Raw genomic sequence first — 22,123 nt, forward strand, 5'->3', positions numbered from 1 at the left:
CTTTAAAAAAAAAGGGCAGATAATTGTACTGTAAAATCCATTCTTTTACTTGGCTTTTTCTTTCTTTGTAGAAGAATCCCTAAGTCTGCATTTAAACAACTGATAAGACAAAACCATCTTTCACTGACAGAACCCATATTGTGTAATTTATGGAGTGCCACAATAACCATTTTTAGGTACCCATTGCTTGTCAGCACAGTCTCATTGCCAGCATTACCTAGTCACTATCTCTAAGCTCAATTTATGGTCCCAAATCAGAATGACAGATCTTCACAGATGGACAATTGTCATTGCTCTTTCCCTGTCACCAGAGCTTCGGCCAAAGCCAAGAGGATGCTTGTTCTACACAGGCAGGACAACCTCCTCCCCCTCTATCTTCCTTCTCCAAGGCAGCAGGATATTTTACTTTGCTGTTTTACTTCATTGACATTTTTAACTCTTGGTCAGCTTCTGTATTGACAATTTCATGTCTTTTCTTGCCCAGCTCATGTCCCTCAGGCATAGTGGGTGGAAACAGCTGTCCCTGGAGTGGGCAGACCCAGACACTGGGGATGTCCCAGCACCAGCACTTGTTCTTCAGGTGCTTGCAGTCCACATCCAACATTATGCCAGTGCACTACATATTTGCTTTTTTATTTTATTTGAAAAATGTCAACAATTGTTAACCTCTCTGTGAAATACTGCTGTAATTTGTGGTGTTCACTCATTTGTCTTAATGCAAACATCCATACGTCCAGTGCTTGCCAGGGGACAAACAAGTGCCTCTCCCTGCCCTGCAGGGTCTCAGTCCCTCAGCTTTTTTGTGGGGAGATTTTTGTCTCTTTTCATGAATTTGCCCCAAAACATCCATCCAAGCAGACACCTGCCTCCAGAGCTGCCCATGAGCCCTGAGGTGCTTTCTCTATGGCTTCTTGCCCCTCTTTAGTGCAGACTCCCACTACCAGAACACACGGTTCACTAGACCAGAACCCAGTGTAGTGGAAGGTGTCCCTGCCCACAGCAGGGTGTTGGAACAGGATCTTTAAAGTCCCTTCCAACCCAAACCATTCTGGGATTCTATGAACTGTGCTGGGCACTGAGGCGCTGCCCTGGGGAAGTGGGTGGCCCGTGAGGCCTCATCCATCCATTGTGGTGGGGACAGTTGGTGAAGCAAAAGAGGAAAGAATCACAGAACAGTTGGGGTTGGAAGGGACCTCTGGAGATCATTCAGTCCAACTCCCCTGCCCCTGGAGCAGGTGACACAGGAACCTGTCCAGATGAGTTTGGAATGTCTCCAGGGAGGGAGACTCCATGCCCTCCCTGGGCATCTGTTCAGGGCTCTGCCACCTCCCTGACGTTGAGGTAGAACTTCTTTTGTTTTAGTTTATGGCCATTGCTCCTCGTTCTGTCACTGGGCACCAACAAAGAGAGTCTGGCACCATCCTCTGACACCTGTTCATGATATTTTTATGGACTGATGAGTTAGATCACCTCTCAGTCATGTCTTGTCTTCTCTAGACTAACCAGGTCCAGCTCCCACAGTCTCTCTTCATAAGAGAGATGCTCTAGACCACTCATCATCTTTGTGGCTTCCCCTCCTTGTCTCTCTTGTGCTGAGGAGCCCAAAACAGGACACAGCACTCCCGATGTGGCCGAGCAGAGGGGGAGCATCGCCCCCCTGACCTGCTGGCCACACTCTTCCAGCAGCCGCTCCGTGGGGCACGGGCGCAGCCGGGCCCGGGGGCTCGGGCAGGGGAGAGCCGGGCGTGCGGGGCCGCGGGCTGCACTTTCGCTCCTCGGCCAACAGGTCGCACCGTTCCCCCTCGGCTGGGGCGGGCGGGCGCTGCCCCGCGGAGCCGAGCGAGGAGCGGCGGCGGCGGGCAGAGCCGAGCCCTGCTGAGCCGAGCCGAGTCGAGCCCAGCCGGGCTGAGCTAAGCCCAGCCGAGCCCCGCCGTGCGGCGGTGGCCGCCCCTCTAGCAGCCGGCTGTCTCCACTCCCTCTGCACGTCGGGGAGGCGGAGGGAGGGAGGGAGGGAAGGAGGGAGGGAGGAGGGGAAGAGGAGGAGGCGGCCGCCGCCGTCCTCCATTTTGTGGCGGGGGCAGAACCGCCGAGTGCGGCGCTGCCCGCGGAGGGACGGGGCGGGGAGCGCGGGGGGGGCGAGGTCCGCGGGGGCAATTAGCGCTAATTAACGGAGGGGGCGCCGCGGTGGCGGGCGGGGTCGGGTCAGGGTCTGAGGCCGGCGGAAGGAGCAGCGGCAGGAGCAGCAGCGGGGGGAGCGGTGCTGTCGCCGCCGTGGCCCCCGGAGGGGCAGCTATTGACTCCCCCCCCAGCCGGCTGCCGCCCCCCGCCGCGGGTGCGATGGCCGTGGGCGGCTGAAGGAGCCCCAGCGCCCTCCCCCGGACGAGGTAAGGGCGGTGAGGGTCCCGCGGGGGGCTGCGCTTCCCTCTCGGGAACTTCCCGGGAGGAGGCGAGGGGGGGGGGGCGGCGGCGGCGCCCCCGCAGGAATGCCCGGGGCGGGGGCGAGCCGAGCCGAGCCGCCCCCGGGAGGATCCCGGGGCGGGACGGGAGCAGGGGCCGGCGGCGGGGAGCGGGGACCCCCGGCCCTTGGCCCCGGCGTGTGTCCGTGGGGAGCGGGGGGCGCGGAGGGGGAGCGGGAGCCGAGCCCCGGGCTGGGCTGGTTTTGCAGAAGTGGGTGTGCCAGGAGACGGCTCAACAGGTCCCGACACATTTCTCTGAAAACTGTACTTTGTAAAGGCGATTTTATTGCAATCCGGTGGTTTTAAGTGTTTGCAGCGTTTTCCTCCTTTGGGCAGACTCTCGCAGCTGGTTTTTGACACGTTTCCTGCGCTGGATGGTTCGCTGCCTTGGGGATTTTTTTGACATTGGGGGAATTGTCAGATGGAATAACTATGTTTTTCCTCCCTTTCATGTTAAAAAAAAATAAAGAGAAAAGAAAAAGAAATAGGCGAAGCTGGTGGTAGATAGTTACATATTTTCGAGTCGCTGTTGCGGCGTCCACCTTAAACAGCCGAGCAGTTTAGGGGTGCCCCGTTCCCGTCGGTGTCCCGGCTGGCAGGAGAGCGGCTCCCTGGACACGACCAGGAGACCCATCGCCCCTGGAACCGGGGCACGACACACCCGGGACCCTCATCCCGGCACACGGCAGGGCCGCGCGAGGTGCTGCCGAAGGCCCACGAAGGGCTTTGGCGTTGAGCCTCCCCCGCTCGGGACGATCTCCCCAAACCAAAGCTCGCCGGGGTCACCTTAAAATTTTACACGTGGGGCCTTTTTGTTGATCGAGCCTTAACTCTAGCACGCAGAAATAGCAGCGGTGTCGGGGGCTGGGGAAAAATGGGCGGCAGAGCCGCGGGTTTATGATTAAGACGACTGCAAACTCGTGAGTTGGGTCACTGCGCTCGGGGGGTGCAGCCGTGGCCGGGCTGGAACTGGGGCATTGCCCCTCGGCGGGCTGGGGCTGGGCGGTGCGGGCTGAGCGCTGAGTGCGAGGCCGTACACAAACTGTATAGGAAGTTTGCCGAAGAATTTACAGTGATTCTCCAAATATTTATGCTCTCTGCTGGAAGAAAATGTAGTAAATACAAACAGACGAAACTCGGGAGGTTTGTTTTCGGTGTGTTTGTTGGAGAGTAGCCGTGAGCGGGTAAAGTGTTGAACGCTAACGAAAAATCCCGCTTTGTTTTGAGCTAGCTTTTATTTGTAAATTGGAGATGTATTTAAAGAATTGTGCACGTTTTTTTTTGCAAGACTAGTGTGTTGCATTTTAAAATGAACCCGTGCGAAGGTGGCAAAGGCTGTTTTGTGGTGGGGGGATTGTGTGACTTCTGGAAAGTAATAAACCACGGAGGTTCTGGCTGGCTGGTTGCGGAGGCTCCGTACTGCTGTGAGTGAGGGACCTGCAAGCAGTGAGGGAGCTGACTGGGAAAGGTGATAAATGCACTTCTCCCATGCTCAAGGTGTAATTAAATACCAGGGAAATTTACCTTGCAAAATTTGTGAACCAGGTCCTCTAACAATCCTTACACTTCCTTCATGCAGGGAGGGGTGACAGAGCTGGAGAGTGCGTGCAGAGAGGTGTCATGTGCTGTAGGCTGATTTTGAGTTGTGTGCAGATTTAGCAAAACTTTAAAATATGTACTTCCTCCTGACAAGACAGAAAAAAAAAATTTAAAACCCCTGAAAACAAGCACTGTGTTTGAGGGACGTGGCACGTGTCAGCTCATAGCGCAGTCTGCCCTGCCTTCCTTCTCAGAGCAGCTGAACCAGGCTCGCCAGGCGAAAGATTTAGAGTTTTTATTTTTAAGCTGTTATTAATGTGTCCTTGCTGTGCTAACTTTGACTGCTTCTGATCTTTTTATAGTTAATGGTAAAGTAATGGATTCCAAAGAATTGCTTAACCCGTCGGATCAAGACGAAACAAGGAAAAATGCTCTCATCAGTACCAAAGGAGGGATCGTGATGGACTTCCATCCACCCTTCAGGGGTGGAGCTACTGTCCAAGCCCCTGTGTCTACATCTCCTCTCCCTGCGTCTTCTCAGTCAGATTCCAGTCAGCAACCTGCTTTGCCTGACTTTTCGAAAGGATTAGGAAACAATGTGCCTCAGCCAGACCTTTCCAAGGCAGTGTCGCTCTCGATGGGACTGTACATGGGTGAAACAGACACAAAAGTGATGGGAAACGACCTTGGATTTTCGCACCAGGGCCAAATTGGCATCTCTTCTGGAGAAACGGACTTCAGGCTCTTGGAGGAAAGTATTGCAAGCTTGAACAAGTCCTCGAGCCTGGCCGAGGACGCGAAGGGATCCGCGTCTTCTGAGGTGGCGCTCGAGCCGGATTTCCCGGGCATGGCCGGCCGCAACGTCCCTTTAGAGTCGGGAACTGCAGTCCAAAGCCAGGTTGGCTCAAATGGTGGCAACTTGAAGTTGTTCTCTGAAGACCAAAGCACCCTGGATATCCTCCAGGATTTAGAATTGCCGCCGGTATCGCCTGGCAAGGAGACCAACGGGAGCCCGTGGCGGCTGGACCCGTTGCTCGATGATGGTGGTTTGCTGTCCCCCATATCTGCAGATGATGCCTTTCTCCTGGAAGGAAATCTCGGCGAAGACTGCAAGCCTCCCATTTTATCTGACACTAAACCTAAAATTAATGACCATGGTGACCTTTTACCCAGTTCCAAAATGCCAATGCCTCAAGTGAAAACAGAAAAGGAAGACTTCATTGAACTCTGTACTCCTGGCATCAAGCAGGAAAACATGGGCCCACTTTACTGCCAGGCCAACTTCTCCGGGTCAAACCTGCTGGGTACGAAAGTCTCGGCCATCTCCATCCACGGTGTCAGCACCTCTGGAGGACAGATGTACCACTATGATTTAAATACTGCATCGCTCTCTCAGCAGCAGGATCAAAAACCAATTTTTAATATCATTCCATCTCTTCCTGCCGGGTCAGAAAATTGGAATAGGTGCCAGGGATCGGGGGACGACGCGTTGGCTCCTCTGGGAACGCTCAACCTTTCTGGCAGACCTGCTTTCTCTAATGGCTATTCAAGGTAATTAGTTTTTGTTGCTATTTATTAAAATGCTACAAGTGTGTTTAGCACAGCTCTGTGCATGCTGGTTTGTTGTTTGGATTTTTTCCTTTTTTTTCCTGTTTTTCCTTTTCTATTTGGTACGTGTGGCTGATCAGACTTCTCTGGGGAGTATTTATTTGTTGCCACAGTACAACAGTAGCTTTAACCAACTACTCAACTATTGGTATTAAAGGGATAAAGAGAGAAGGGGAGCTGGCATGCTTTAAAAAGTAAATAAATAAAAATAAAACTTCCATGATACTGCCTAAAGGGAAGATTGAGTACGTGGTAGCAGGATCCATATGCAGACAGTATGGAAGGAAGTATTTAAGTGTATACAAAAGCTGCTTCGTTCCCAAGGGTTAGAGGATCAATCACTGTGGGCTTTTTTTCCTTCCTAGTGTTACTTAAATGTTATGCACAAAAATAACTTGGTTGCCGGGTAAATTTCTAGAATTACATTTAAGCTGAACTCGAGTTTTCGTTGTGCTCAGTATCACATTTACCTTACATGGACAAGAAGATTCCGAGTGGGAAATACTCAGCAGCTTGTTCAATAACTGCATTTAAAGAGATAAGAGTATTTGCAGTCAGATTTAAACTCTTGAGTAGAATGGTAGAAGGGCTGCTGGGAGAGGGATTTGGGAGCAGGTTGGATTAGGGGACCTGATTAGTAGTACCTGTGGCAAGTGCCTTGGTAGCTGTGTTTTCTACAAGTAATCCAGAGGTGCAGATATGCCAGTCGGACACTTCTTGAGGAGTGAACATGGCCGTGGCAGCTCAGTGGGCAGCTGTGCCCGTCTCTGTTCTGATTCCACTGGGAACAGCCAGTTGTATGTTTTCAGTAGGGGTACCCAGTTGCAAATTTTCCTTAGGATTTCTGTGTGAACTCCTAGTTTTAAGTTTTCAGTATGAATACCCACTTGTATGTTTTCCTCAGCTGTCCTGTGTTTGAACAACTACTTGAAAGAGCAGTGTTTGGCCTCCATGGAGGCAGAGGATTTTGCTTTGGAGTCTGTTAGAAAATGGCTCTACAAGTCCCTATACTTAAACCCACTATTTGTAGGCTTTTAATGAAGTATCTGGTTTAACTTTCTGGGTTTTATTGCCCTGCTGGCAATTGATCCCCAGGGTGTTCCCTGCCAGTCCCAGGGCTCTCCCTGCATGATATTTGCTCCCTTTTCCCATGGTTGGAATGAGGTGGGTGAGGATTTCCCCTTTGTTTCAGGAGGGCAACTTTGAGCTTGCTTTCATTCTCAGTTTCTTTCATAGATTTTGATTTTTGTTATCAGTATGTGCTTTTTTTCTTTGAAGTGTTTAAAGCAATTTATAATGTAAGGGATCCAGAAAAGAAAATCAAAATTAGTGGATAGATTCCACCTTGATATATGAATATTGAACGTGCCTTATTATTTATTTTGAGAGATTAGAAATCCTTTCTGCTCACCTTCTGTATAATCAGTGCAATTCTGTGTTTAGTTTGTTTCATGGGGATTTTTTGGTGGATTTTTTTCCCCTGCTCTTGCTGTATCTTTGATGACAATCATAAACTCTGTATCAAAGTAAGAAGTATTTCTGCATTGGGGAGGAGGATTTCAGGGACTGTTTAACTAAGCAGATTCCCTGGAGATAATGAAAATGTCAGTTTTGGGAATAATTCTGGGAGTTGCTGCATTGGTTGTGTTTTGCAGAGCTGTGTGGGCAGAGCCCAGCACACACGATGTTTGTCCGGCTATGGGGAATTTTAAACACCAGTGTTCTGTCCTGTATGTCTGATCCTGGAGGGATGAAGATCCCACTCAGGCTGCTAACGTGGGCTCATCCTGCAGGGAAAGGGCCAGCAGCGGGAGATGTTATCAGTGCTTTGTGGAGCAATTTTGGGAGGGTGTTTGTGTTGGCGGGGGCAGGCGGCGATGGGCAGGAGTGTGAGGATGGCCGGCAGAGCCTGGAGGAGCTCCCGGGACAGCCCGGGGAACGTCCTGGGAATGTCCCGGCAGCACCGGCACCAGCTGCCTCCACCACTGCCGGGTGTTATCCACGCTGGGCCTCAAGTGTTGACGTTCTTGCTTCCTGCAAGGTCGTCTTATATTTTATTGCTTCCTTTTTGCTGTAAGATAATGGATTTTTTTTTTTCCTTATGGAATGTGTAAAGAATTTTGAGGTGGCTTCTAGTTGAGTTTTGCATAAAAATTCATTATTCTCAGCTTTATGGAAGCTGTTCTTCCTTCCCGAGGATTTTTATACGCTAAAACTGTGACGTCCAGTTCTAAAGACATCGTTGTTTGGGTTTGCTTTATTATTTTTATTCCATAACATTCAGGCAATTCCATTTTCTTTTTACAATGTTTGGGATACCAATGAACCCTGGGTTTGATGCAGGATTTCTCTTTCTTCCTGAACCTTGTCAGAAATATTTGGTCTAAACTGGGTTAGTTTAAGGTGATGTTTTGTAGGTTTGCTTGTTTTTCTTGCAGAAGACTTAACAAAATTGGCATTTGTTTTAGAAACAAAGGAAGGACTCTCTTGCCAGGTTCCCGTGGTCTGTTTTTTTTAGGTACTAATTGTGAGAGGTGGAGGCCAGGATTTTGAGATGCTTAGGTTCCAATAGGAAATATTTCTTGGTGTTGGGAGAATTATTTGGCTATTAATAACATAATAATTATAGACTGAGCATATGGGAAGAAAAGCTGCGGTTCAGTCCTGGTGTTCAGGTTGTATTTAATCTGCCTATTTAATGGGAAGCCTGGAATGTCTCTTTATATCCACACAAGCTGGAATTGATGTCGTGCCATTTTTGAGTGGTTTTGCTTCTAAGGATAGCACAGCATGCTGGCTTTAATGAGACAAGCGATAATCAGGCCTGAGAAAACTAATCAATTTTAGAGAGCAGCAGGAGGGATTCTAAAGTTAACAAGCAGAATGCAAACTTCAGGAATTTGATTAATGGGAATGAATTGGCAATGATCAATAAATTGCTGTCTGTGGAATTGTCAGCCAGTGCTTGTGCTGATGTGGAGATTCTGATGGTAAAACACTGAGGTGCAGCTCCTCAAACCCCATCTTGAGCAGCAGGGAAGCTCTGGCTGACGGGAGGGCTTCATCTGGACTCACTTTGGGGTCTCCAAGCGTTGAGAACAGAAAAGGTGGATAGAACAGAAGGGAGGAAAAAAGTAGGCTAATGGAGGGAGTTTGCCTTAGATTTTCTTTAATGGCCGTGAGACAGCAGCTGGGAGAGGAGTAAATCACACTGAAAGCATTTGGTAAATGCTTCACTGAATAACTGGAGGGTTTGCTGGGGTCTGTCTCCAATGGGATGTTGTGATTTATTGCAGGTAAAATTCTTCAATTTTAAGGAAATGATTTTAGCAACACACACTCATAGGGCTCTTGCGTGGTATATACATTAAATCCATTGCTCAGCTCCTATTCCTCTGGTTTCCTGGAGATGTGGCTTGTTGCGGAGAGAGTGAAGGACACGGGGAACCGGCCCAGCGATGCAGAGTTTGCTCTGTGTTCTTGCTCAGAGTCTACAGCCAGAATTCACAGAAACTGGGCCCCACTGGCAGTGTTACGGCTTCTCTTATTACAGTTGAAATCATTCCTAGTACTTAAGCTTGTGGGGGATAAGGATCATTAAGGAAGTTTAAGAAAGGGCAAGAGCTGAGAGAAGCCGTTAAAGAGGAGGAGAGTCTGGAAGGGTGAGAAGTTTTGCTGGTCAGTCACAGTCCAAAGCCTTGCTTCCAGAAGTTACCTTTCTGTCCTCACTCCTGCACTGGGATTCTTCTTGGACTCAGGTGTTGTACCAGAAGGAAGGGGAAAAAAGGGATTGTTTGCCAGCAGTGGTAAAGGTCAGTTGTCCGTTTGTCTTCCCGCTTTGTTTCACTCGGCTGGTGGCCAAGGCTGGTGGCTTGGCAGGGCTGGATGCAGTGCTTTAAGTGCTGCCTGACTCAGCAGTATATAATGTATGGGACATCCGGAATCGGGTCTTTTTTAATAATTCTATTTTGATATGAAACCCAGACATGTTATTTGGAGTGCTCGGGGTTCCAGCAGTCTGTGTTGTGATTTGTCAGCTTAATGTAATACTGTACTTGGGGTTTGAGTCTGGAAATGCATGGCAAAAAGTCCAGTTGTTTTGGCAGAAAGGGGCGAATCAGGAATGTCCTGCAGAATGTGTTCTAAGGTGCTGTGAGAAGGTAGCCAGGTAAATGAGAGGTCATGTAAGATGTAACCTGCTTTTCCCAATTTTGGCTGATCCTCTCATTGAGCTGATTGCTGAGTAGTCGAACCCAAACTGTTAAATGGTGCTAATTTATTTCCCTTTATAATGACCTCTATTTGAAACTGAGTTCTAGCTTATAAAATAAGCCGATTTTTGTTGTTGTCCGTTCAGTTTTTTTAATCTATCTTCATGGTTGAACCTCTTGTACTCTCCTCCTGCCAGTGAAGGCAGAGCTGTAGTTGAACGAGCAGTACTCACGAATCTTCTCAGAAATGTGAAATACAGGTGTTATACAACTCCTACATTATATATTTACCATGATGACTTTATTGGTGTATTTACCTGTATGATTTTTACACTGTGAGAGCAATTTGTCCTTGGGAAGCAAATTTCCCTTCTTTGATTGTTGTTGCTCATTTTGGAAATGAACAAGCTGTACCTCTTCTACATGTATAAGTAACTGCAAAGTGGAATTATTTTTATGATGTAAAAGGTTCTCAAGTCCTTCTGTCTTCCTGGATCCCCTTTTATAGCTGCTGCTCAGCGGGGTACTAACTCTTCTCCTCCCCAAACTCCTGCTTGTGAAGTATTGGAGACACAGCTCTATTCATTTTTGGGCTAGGTGAATGCTGCCTGGGCCGCTGTCCCACCCTAATACGCTGGTCTAGCATAACATATGTGTTCTTCAGACAGTTCTAAAGGCGTTAGTCTTGAGGTAAACAACATTCCAATAAATCCTGTTTTCAATCCAAGTTACGAGCAATGGGAGAGCTTTGTAGAGCCGGAGTTACAATTGTCTTGGGTTTATGCTGTTAAAATAACTGCAAGTGTGTCACCTCTGTCGTACAAAAATGAACTTGGAAATGCCTTCCGAAAGTGATCAACTTGGAACTGTTCATAGAAACACAGAATGAACATGTGTGCAGCAATGTCATTTCTGGGAAGGATATTTCAGTGTGCTGAATGCTGTGCACCAGGCTCAGGGAGCTTGGGTTAAGCTGTCTTTAGTTTTCCAGCCTTTGTCTCCCAGAGCCTCCAGTATACACAAACTTTAATCTTATTTACTGAAGTATTAGTGTGTGGCACTGTGGCATGTACAGATTATTGTTCTCATCCCAGTGGTTTTCTAGCTGATTCACTGTAGTGTGATATCTATTGATACCCATTTATAATACAGCCTTTGCTTAAATAGCCAAGGCACTCGCAGACCAGGAGTTAATCCTGTTCTCAGTGCTGGGTTCTGGAAATACTGGTCAGATGCTGTCAGTGGATGGCCTCATCCCCCTGGGACAGGAGTGAACCAGTACAGCTGGAATAGATGACACATGCAAAAAAAGTAATTTCAGCTCATTGTCTTGGCACCGACTCTGGAGCAGCTCGTTTGGGTATCTGTGGGAAAAAATGAAACGCAAAGTCTACAGTTTCTTTGCCCAGTTGTGAGGGTGAGACAAATTGTGACTGTTGCATTGCTGGTCCACCTGCAAAAGGATATCAGCAGAGGGTGATCTGCACAAAGTATGCTCCATCCATGTGTTGGAGGAGTTTGGGTATCACAGACTTAATTAAAAGGAAGCTGGGAGACTCTGGATGTGCAGCTCTTGGTGCCTTTGACCAGGAGAACGCGGACGTGTGGGTTGTCCCATGTGTAACCAGCCCGACACCTTAGTAGTTACTGGAGGGGCGAGTAATTGTGCCTCCAGAAGTGTCATGTTGAGTTGGGAAGACAATTTAGCACAATTACTGTGTCTCTCCTAGAGACTTACCTTCTTACCTCACCTTCACTCCAAAGGTGTGATGTTCTGCCCGTCCCTCCTGCATTCTGACCTGACTCAGCTCACGCTTACCTCTGCCGTGACGTTTTCTGCTGGAATTCCATCCCTGGCTGAAGCAGTGTCTCCTTCTGCTCAAGCTGTGCCCTGTACTGCTTGAAATAGAATTATATATACCATGACAAAAGATTTTCCTTCTGCTGCCTGTGGCCTGTCTTGCCAGGTGTATCACCCGGCTGCCTCACGTGTGCCAGAGGTGCGTTTGGCAGGAGCAGGGACATGCAGCTGCAGCTTCCCAAGCTCTTCCTTCAGGAGAGGTAATGCTGGCAAGCACCTGGAGTTGGGTTTTGGAATGGAGATGATGTCAGGTTTGCTTGTTGCTCATGTGTGAGACACGAGTTTGGATTCCAGGACACGATGTTACTTACCCAGGATATCACGTAGAGTTTTATAATACCAGTGCCTTAAATCAATAATCACCACAATTGTGTGGATTTCTGGAGGAAATTGTGCTCTTCAGAAGTCATATTGACATCTTGTGCGGAGAACATTTCTGTACCAGCCAACTGCCCTCTTAATATGGTCTTGTGTCAGTTGGTCACCATGAAACATCCATATTCCAGCTGTCCTTACAGAGCTCTCGGTCCGTACTAAATCGTCCTAGAAAATGACAATCCTGAGGCACTTTGAAAATTGATATCCAACAAACTACTGATATTTTGTTGTGGAGATGCAATATCATACGCAAGTTCCACTTTTTCATCAAATATCTATCTTTTTTTTTTTTTTTTTTTGAGATTGCAAAGGCAAAACTGCTGGGGAACGATTTCTAAAATAATGATCACATCTTTCTTGAATTCAGTTCACTGCTACTGTAATTTAGTAAAGAAACTGAGTTTCATATTGGATTATACAGTAATACATTCTTCATACTATTTGTAATATGTTTGTACAGTTACTGTGTGTCAGAAAACAGCTGGAGATCATCAAATTTCTGTACCACAGTCACAGAAGATTTAATGTGAAACTTGGGAGCAGCGGGGCACCATTTACTCTTGTGTTGCTTCATTCAGATACTTCTTATTTCTGGTTGCTTTTATTTGTGTAGCTAAGTTTAAAGTTAGAAAGTACTGCTCAGGATGTGAGTTTAAAAGAGAAATGAGGGCACAAATGAGTAGTTTGTCTCAAAATACTGCCTGGGAAACTCAGAAATGTGCCGTGGTGTCAGGGAAGAGCAAATAATGAAGTATCAATGAGGTATGTAGTTGATTCAAGTAAGCAAATAATAAGAGTGGCTTGGTTTTCTTTTTTGTTTCGTTTGAGTTTTTTTGGAGGATCTGAGATCTGATACTTTGATCTCAGGATCAAAGGAAAACTGGGAAAGGTCTTGTTGTTGTCCTTATCCAAAAGATCTGTTGTGGTCTGGCTGCATCGGGAACTTTGGTCTTTTCTTAATAGAAACTTGGGAGTGAGGGTGATTTGGGGAGTTTAACGTGTGTATTTCTGTCTCTGAATATTTGAGTACCTGCTTCTCCTGGCTGTACTCATGGAGAAGAGGGGTTGGAACAGGGATGACCTCTTTGTTCACAAGTGGGCAGTAGCTTGCCTGCATCTCACTGACGAAAGGAGTGTGAAAATGGGATGTCTGTGGTTAGAAATTCTGTGAAATTTTTAGAAAATGAGGTTTTGGTCTTGGATGAGGATCCTCCAGCCATTACATGGCTCCTTTCCAGCTGTGTGAATTGGATATGACGAGAGAAGACTTTGGTGGCTCTCCTCTTTCCCATCTGGGAAGGACACAGCTGCTTAGGGTGTGTGTGTGCCTGGCCTTGCTTTGGACTTCAGCCCTTCAGGAGCTCTCCAAGCTCTGCGTGGTATCTCCATGGCTTCCCCTGCCATCACCACCTGCTTTGAGAGCACCAGTGTGAAGTTTTGGGGTCCTGTGTGATTTTTTGTTGCCAAGCTCCAGCAGGTCCACTCTGCTGCGGGCTGCTCTGCCCTGAGCCAAGCCTGGAATCAGTGACAGAAAAGAGCAGCTCATGTGGTTTATTTTTGCTGTCACGGCCTGGAGAACCTGCTTGCCTGGTGTGATTGTGTGTAGGGATGTGGTAATAGGGTCTGGTACGACTCCATGCCGACGGGGAGCTGTGCCAGGACCGCACTGCCAGCACATCCGATGGCGTGAGTGCCAATGGCCTCATGATGGAGCATCATCAGGAGAACAGGAGCCTCTCTGGGGTGTTTGGGGTGGGGAATGGGAACAGAGGGTGCCATTGGATTTGAGGAGGCTGTGCTGGAGCTGCTCCTGTGCCAGACTCCTTGTAATTCATCCACTGGCACCTTTAAGAGAGGAGAGCACATGGTTTGGCTGTGGAGGAATTTGACATTTCAGTGGATGCAGTGTCAGGAAAGGGTTGTGGGATCTGTCCCATCACTTAAAAACAAGACATGTGGATACAGCTGTAATGTGTTAAACACTTCATTTTATTTATGATTTCTGTAGCTTTTCATTTGGTAAGATAGTGTAAATGCATTACATTTACACCATATCTTTTAAACAGCAGACCTATCACAGACACTCTGTCCATTACTGTGTACCTGCATATTTTTAGCTTTTGCTTACTTTAGGGTTTTTTTCTGAGTTTACTCTTACCTTTCTGAAGCAATTAACTTCCTAAAGCCATCAGCAAAGGCTTTGAATAAATCAGTGCTGAAAACGTGCATATGCTGCATGCACGTGTGGGGATTTGTTGTGCAAGAACACAGTCCAGGCATGTTAACTTCAAAAAAAAGGACCTGCAGACTTGATAGTTTCATGTCTGATTTCAGTCTGCATATTGATTGCAGTTTCATATTACCTGGATGTTGTTTTCTCTGTTAAATGTTTTCTGTGGGTTACCTTTGCTTCTGGGACCTCTGATGGTTTGTTTTACCTGTTGAATTTCTGTTAATATTGTGTTATGTATTAATTTCTCCCAAATTAAATGCATTGTTCCCTATGAAAGTGGTATACTTGTAGGTATAATTAGACTTTTTTTTTAATAAAGAACTCTGCATTGTGGTTCTCTTAAAACTTGGAGCAGGTTAGAATATAAGCCAATATAAGAAAAAGTCTTATCTGATGACAGGCATTTAAAAGGCTTTAAAAATTGGAGATTGCAAACTTGGTATCAGAATAGGTTTGGGATGCTGGATATGTGTGAAGGAATATGGAATTTCACTTCACAGTTTAATTTTAGTAAGATAATAAAATGTTTATTGAAATAATAACAATATGTATGAATGACTAAATCAGATTCCTTCTGGGTGCTAGAATTCCTTGTAAATTGGTCTTTAGTCAGCAGGAAAAACTTTACTTAGAACAAGGGTTAAAACAGCAGGTGAGTTGGCTGAAGTCAGAAGTTGGCTGTGGGAAAAGAGAGAGGTGGGAGGGGGCTGTGGAGCCCTCTCTGTTGGGCAGGGAGCTGAGTTTTCAGGAAAGGTGGAAACCAGACAGTGCCAACACAGAGCAATGTAAGCTGGTGCCTAGAGAAGGATGTTGGTAAGCGTTGGCATTGACCCCAGTGAAGGCATTAGAGGGGCCTTTGGTGCCCCCCAAACTTGGCCTGTGCTGTCTTTGTACCCTGTAATAAAAGCCTCTTCCAAAAAGACTCGAAGAGTCATTGAGGTTGGAAAAGACCTCCAAGATCATTGAGTCCAACCTGTGAACAATCACTACCTCATCAACCAGACTAGAGTGCCACGTCCAGTCGTTCCTTGAACACCTCCAAGGGATGGTAACTCCACCACCTCCCTAGACAACCCTTTCCAATGCCTGACAACCCTTTCAGTGAAGAAATTCCTCCTGACTGACCTTTTTTGTGTCAACAAGTGGTGAGACAGAGCTTGCACCGAACAGAAACTGAAATGGCCATGGCCCTGTGGGGTAAACAGGGGGAGACTGACACTTGCTGGTGTGTTGGGGTGAGATCTGTGTGTGTAGGTGGTGGGGCCATCGCTCACAGCAAGATGTTCGTGTTGGAGCCCATCAAACCAAGTCTGGCCGAGCTGCCGACTCGGCGGTTTCTGGGCAGATGTGTCGCCCCTCCGTAACCCAAGTGAGACTCAAGAATGGAGGGCAAGAGGTTATATGTAAGAGATGGGGCTGTACCTCGTGCGTTCGAAGGGAAACTAAAAGTAGGAAGAGCAGACAGTGCTGTCAGGGCTGTGTTGCTGCAGATTTAGGGCCCTGTGTGGCTGTACAGCCCTTTTCTGGGGCAGAGGGGCTGCAGCCCTCCTGGAGGTGATGGACACATCTACCTTGGGCAGAGGCTGGGAAATGACTGGGTGGGAGGAGGTGGATGAGGGGAGGAGTTTCTGCTCAAAACCAGAAGATAAAGAAATTTTGGTGGTAAGAGATGGAGTTAAAGACTATCCTGAGTTATATCTGGCAGTGGGGGGATGGTTTAAAATGGCCTAAAGAAATTAGGTGGTTTTGCTTTAAGTACCGTCAGAAACAGATTCATCTCTGTGAAACACTTGTTTCATGAATGCAAGAAACCGTTACCAAATTTCAGCTTTAAAATTCAAACGTTAAAATGTTTTAAGATCTTGATAAGGAAACTGCAAAAGAGATACAAATTATTTTTAGTATGCTGTTTTCATTTATTTATTTCTGTGATCAGCTCTGGTTAGATGATCTCATCTCTAGATTCCAGCAGAAAACATCTGTGATGAGGCTGAAGTTTCACACCACTTCTTCTTAATAATTCAATTTCTGTAAAAGAAATTACTAATTTACTGTATTTTCATTCAGCTCAGTAGGATTAGATCTTACTAATATGCTAAATTACTGTATTGAAGAGAGTAATATGTGCTGTATGTGAAAAGTGGTTGACAAGGGAATAAAATAAAAAAAAAAAAAAGTGAAAGGTTGTAAGTTAATACTTACATGAAAATAAATTAAGCAAATTGTTTTCACTACCTTACTGGGATTTTCAAACATAGATTAAAATCTGTTTGTAGAGAACGATTTTACATCTTTGCCTTTTGATTTATAAATGATGTAATCCCTTTTGGGGGAAAGGGGAGACTTGTAATTCTTTTTGGGTTATTTGTTTTGACAAAACGATACTGATAAGCTTCAGGTTTAAAGGAAAACTGAACATTAAATTTATACTCTCCGTTATTTGAAGCAGCACAAAGCATGGACATGATCTTGGATCACAAATACGTTCTCCCTCATTCTCCCTCGGTGCTGGAATAGAGCTGTTACTTTAATCTGTATTTCACCAAAAGCCTTTTTGCTGACCTACTTTGTCCCAGCCTAGCCCAGGTTTCTGAGAGGTCGTTTGGCCACCCTGACTGTGTGGGAGGTTATCTGGTGTAGGATCTGAGTCCTGCTGTCGTTTGAGGTCCCTTGGTTTCATTTTCGTGTCGCTTTATGAATTCTGCCCTTCCTGACCACGTGTTTCTGCTAAGCCCTGCACATCTGCCATTTTCTGAACTGCCAAGGAAGCTCCTTGGACACCTTTTTTAACAAAACCCATCTAACGAGTTCTGTGCTGAATTAAGTCTCCATAGCTGGAGAAGACAAATCTGTTCTAATGCAGTACCAGGTGATTTGCAAGTTGTGTGCACGATTTAATAGAAATGAAATTTAATGCTCAAACTCCCTCCTATAAAATGTAAGCGTTGTAAAATCCTGCGTGCTCGGAGTTCTGTATTTTGGGTAGCAGAACTTTCCTTTTTCAGTTCCTATTGAAGGGAGCAGTTAATATTAGGATGCCTGCATGGCGACATCCTGAGTCATCGAGGTACTTGACAGCTACTTTCCAACCAGAGCAACTGGTTTGACAAATGAGCTTGGACTTATTTTATCACTTCAGAGATAAATTTTTAAAGACTCTTTTAACACATTTAAGGTTGGCACAGCTGATATTTTATTAAATAACAATCAAGAGGTTGCTAAGTCCATTTATTTTTGTGCCTTAGTTTGTTCCGTGTTGCAGATCAAAGCTCCGGTTCAGTCACACACCATACCAGTGGGGAGGAGGAAGTGACTGGGTTTCTATTCCTGGCTGACCCCAGCCTCGGAACTGAGGAAGAGCTTTAAAGGAAATGCAACATTCAGCTCTTTGAATCTTTCCAAGCATTCAGAAGTGCTACCAGCACTGGCTTCCTGCATGCAGCATTTCAAGGCGTGGACCTCATAAAACTGCTGTCCTGGTTTCAAAATGAAACCGAGGGAACAAGGGAAACCCTAAAACTTCATGCAAATAGCAAAATTACAGTTGCAGATTTTATCAAAAACATCCAAAACATTCTATTTTTACCCAGCAGGCAGATGTGCAAACCAGCTGGGTGGGAAGCAGTGGAAGGAGATGGGGTGGTGAGTGGGCAAGGGATGCCCAGAGCCTGATGCGGCTGCTGGCAGATGGTCTGGGGTCCTTCAGTGTGGGCAGGGAGAGCTCCATGGGGCTGAGGGACATCTGCGAGGAGTCAGTGCAGTGTTAGGGATCTGCTGAGTCTGGGTGGCATTTGCCCAGCAGCCCTGAAGGATCTGCCAGCCTGCAAAGATGTCCTCTTTGATGAACCAGCCACCGTGATGGGGCTGCTGGGGGACCTGAAGTTCCATAGGACCTGGAGCGCTGTGGGTTGGTGAGCCCAACTCCAACCCTTGGCAGAAGGGTAGGTTGCAAACCTGTAAGTCACTGAGCATGTGGAGTCTCTTGTGAAAGAGCCATCCTTGCTCCTGGAAGAAAAACACCACCTCAGCCGACTGTCCTGGGTCGCTGTGAGGTTGTCAGTGAGCTGTAAATCCAATCGACCTGAATAGATTTGATTTACTTTTTTTCCTTTGGGACTTTGACCCTCTTCCTTGCCAGAGGCCATTTAAAAAGAAAGAACCCAACAACCCCTGCCTCGCCCAAGTTGTCATGGGACTGGAAGAGCGGTTCTTTTGTTGTCCGGAGAGAGTCGGAAGTGAAGGGCAGGATTTAGTGGTGGCTTTTCAGGATGAGGAGTCACCTGCCTGGTTCCCTGAGGGTCAGTGCTGAGCCGGGGCCTGGAAAGGGAGCATGTGGAGAGATTTCTGGGTTAGCTGATATGGAGCTATTTTGGGTAGTGAGTGCCAGGTTAGAAATCTCTGAAAGCACCGGGAGCACAGAGTCGAGCGGAGGGGGAGCTCCAGCTGGAAAATGTGAGGCTGTGAGCCTGGGGAATATTATCTATGCATTGCTTGCACAGTATGGAGCTCGGAGCTGGCAGCTGGGACTTGGGAGGGGTTATGGGTTGTCACTGATAGTTTTGGGAAGCCCTTAGCTCACTGTGCAGGAGCAGCTCAAAAGGATGAAGGGTTTTATTACCACGGGTGAAGGGAACAACCCATGGCTGTATTCCATGAGCCTTGGTGCGCTTGTGTCCGAGCGCTGTCCCTTCAGTACTGCCTGGTCATGGGGGGAGAGGGGGCCCAGTATGTTCTTAATTTGCTACCAGAACAGTTTTGTTGATATGTTTGTCTCCAGTGCTTAAGAAATTGCCCCCAAATGTCATCAAGATAAACAGCCAAAATGGAGGGGAGAGAATGGGAAATCCGGGGTGGTTGTGGTGATGTCTTCCTGCACAACATTTTTTCCTTTCCTCATTTTTAATACATGGGTGTGTATTCCCCCTACCCTGTGTTTTATATTCCATACTTCATTTTGTCTTTAAAATTGCAAATAAATCAAGGTGATTATGAGAAGCAAACTCTTCCAGCTGCTGCCTGGGGAAATTCCTACAGGCTTGAAAGCCATCCTTCACTTGTTTCATGCTGTAGTCATCGTTCCAGAGACATCTAGGAAATTAAAATCTTCTGTTATAAAGATGGGTTACTCTGTCATACATATTATCGTCAATAATTTCCTGGGCTGTCCCTGTCGTCCCCACACACTTTGGATTGTTGTACCAGCACTGAGGAATTGTTTTCCCTCCTGTGCTGCTGCTGTGGATCTGCCACCAAAAGCAGCCAAATCCCAGTCTGACAAAAACCAAAATTCTTCTCACTTAACATCTCTGCTTTCTCTCCAGCTTAACTGCAATATATTTGTAGTAAATAGTGTAAATATAAGTTTAATAGGATTAATACAAATTTTTAATTTAAATGTAATCTTAAGAAGTGATTTTTCCAAATGCAGCATACATTGTCCTTCAAGAAAAATGAGACGTTGACCATGTTTTAGCCATTCCAATAGCTTATTTTTCTTGATTTTCTAGCAGCAAAGGATAGAACTCGGTGCTCTCATATCTCTAATCACCCTTTCCCAGGGAAGGTGATCGTGTTTGTTGTTCCTGTGGTAGCAGTGTGCTCTGGTACTTCCCAACTCCTCATTTCATGGGTGCATTAATTGTGGGGGGTTTCCAAGCTGAGAAAATTGACTGTGGGGAAGGAGCTGGTTCTTATTTCCCATGTGCAGTTGTGTGTGTTTGGAATATGCTCTTGTTGAGTCTGGAGGTGCAGACCGTGCTGTCGGGAAGATCTGTGGGATCCCACCAGCTGATCTGAGAGGCCTGACCAGGTCCCTTTTCATACATTCTCCTTGTGTGCAGTACATTGTGTTACTGCTGTAACACATTCATCATCATTTGCCATGATGATGAATCTCTAAGTTTTCCCAGAATTGTAATTTTAGTTAGTAAAGCTGTTCTTGATGCTGAAGCAGGGAATGGTGTTGAGGGTTTTTCCAGTTCTTTCCAATAGAAAGTCATTGTGCAGATACTGCAGAGTATTAATTGCTTGGACTTACCCTTGTACAACATGTGAAAATTAAGAGTAATACAAACAAGCTGACGACTAGACGCTGCGTTGGTAGAGGCTGCTGTTAAAATGTGAATTATTGGCTTCTCCAGCTGGTACTTTGAAGACTTTTTCATGCCTGTAAGTGAGACCAGACTAGGAGCAGCCAGTGGCCCCATCCTCCCTGGCTGCTGCTCTGCTCCAGGGCACGTTGCTTTGCTCTTATTTCTGGAGCTCAGTCAAGCAGTGTTTTCAGATAACTTCAAAAGAAGTTGTTGTTTTTTTTTTTAAGTCAATCTTCGGGCAATGATGTCCTTGCTGGAATATGTCACAGTGGGCCACAGAAGTGGAAAAGCAAAGCTGTGTGACTGGACATGGGGGCAGTTTCTCGAGGAAGAGCTGTTTTACCATCCTCACTGCCCTGGGCTACTCAAGATCCTCCTTCTCACAGCCCTGTCTCTTGGCCTGAGCATTTGAATTTCTTTTGACCCTCCAACAGTACATGTTCATGTTGGTTTGTCACCATTATTTTCCATTTACGGAAGAATACAAGAGAATGTTATTACTTTTGTCTTTCTTCTGGTGACTGAGTTGTCACATGCCTTTATTAATGCCTTCAGAGCATCACACTCACTAAATGGTGATGTTTGGTGGGGGATGCTGTAGATGTTACCATCCCCTTTCTCAAAAATTGGAGTCAAATATTTGATTATAATTTTGTAGCACTCTTAACATTGACACATTCACCTTTTATTTTGGATCCCTGAGTTAGTTAAGTCTCTACTTTCTTTTTTTATTATTAGTGGCACAGTGAAGACAGGATCCCAGAATGGGTTTTGTTGGAAGGGACCTTAAAGCTCATCTCGGTCCAGCCCCCTGCCATTGGCAGGGACACCTTCCACTAGCCCAGGTTGCTCCAAGCCCTGTCCAACCTGGCCTTGAACTCTTCCAGGGACGAGGCAGCCACAGCTTCTCTGGGCAACCTGTGCCAGGGCCTCACCACCCTCATGGGGAAGAATTTCTTCCCAATATCCCATCTAACCCTTCCCTGTGGCAGTTTAAAGCCTTTCCCTTTTGTCCTGTCACTCCATGCCCATGTTTAAAAGGAAAGTGGCTTTTGTCTCCTTCCACATTACCTTTTGCCACTCCAAATTTCAGCTTTCAGGCCAGTCAGTGTGAATTGTGTAATTGCCTTTGGTAAATAAGCAATGTCTGGGTTTGCATTTGACAGGACAGGCGTGATGGAATTGACCTGCTGAAGCCTTTTCACTGATAAAAGCTCCTTCTTCCCATCCTAGCGATGCTTGTTTCTGTTATATCACCAGCTGTGATTATATCACTTACTGCATGCAAACTGTATATTCTTCATTACAAAACTTCTATTTAATTAGATTAAAAGGCCCATATAGAAGGGCCATATTTAGTATTTTTTAGAGAAGTAACAGGCCAGTGGTGTCTCAGTGTAGACATGCAAATGTAAGACAAACACTTTGAGTCACGGGTTTGAAGATCGTTGGTCAGTCCCAGCCTGTGGGACAAGATTAGGGTGTCTGGTTATGAGAGATGGTCGAGGATCAAGTCTTCTCATTAACAAACTTCGATTTTTGTTCATCTAAAGCAAGAAGGGATCTCAGCTGCTGTCACCGGCCAGCTCCTTATCACCTCTCCACCAGCCTGGTTCCGGCTGGAATCACGGGAGCAGGATTAGCACTTGCCGATGGGCATCACATGCAGGTGCAAATCCAACCCAGCTGCTCTGGGCATGAGGGACAGAGCAAGGATCAAACACCTTCTCGCTGTCTCTGAACAT

General features: G+C 46.4%; 1 protein-coding gene across 1 annotated transcript in view; it reads left to right on the forward strand.

Annotated features, from left to right (window-relative positions):
- The first annotated feature begins 2,200 nt into the window (after positions 1-2,200).
- Positions 2,201-22,123, forward strand: part of NR3C1 (nuclear receptor subfamily 3 group C member 1) — a 61,571-nt gene continuing 41,648 nt past the window's right edge. Inside the window, exons 1-2 of the mRNA XM_064671653.1 lie at positions 2,201-2,384; positions 4,358-5,546. Of these exons, the coding sequence (XP_064527723.1) occupies positions 4,372-5,546 (1,175 nt within the window). The 5' untranslated portion in view covers positions 2,201-2,384; positions 4,358-4,371. The remainder of the gene's footprint in view (positions 2,385-4,357; positions 5,547-22,123) is intronic.

This window comes from Pseudopipra pipra, chromosome 15, assembly GCF_036250125.1.
Source record: "Pseudopipra pipra isolate bDixPip1 chromosome 15, bDixPip1.hap1, whole genome shotgun sequence".
Taxonomy (NCBI): Eukaryota; Metazoa; Chordata; class Aves; order Passeriformes; family Pipridae; genus Pseudopipra; species Pseudopipra pipra.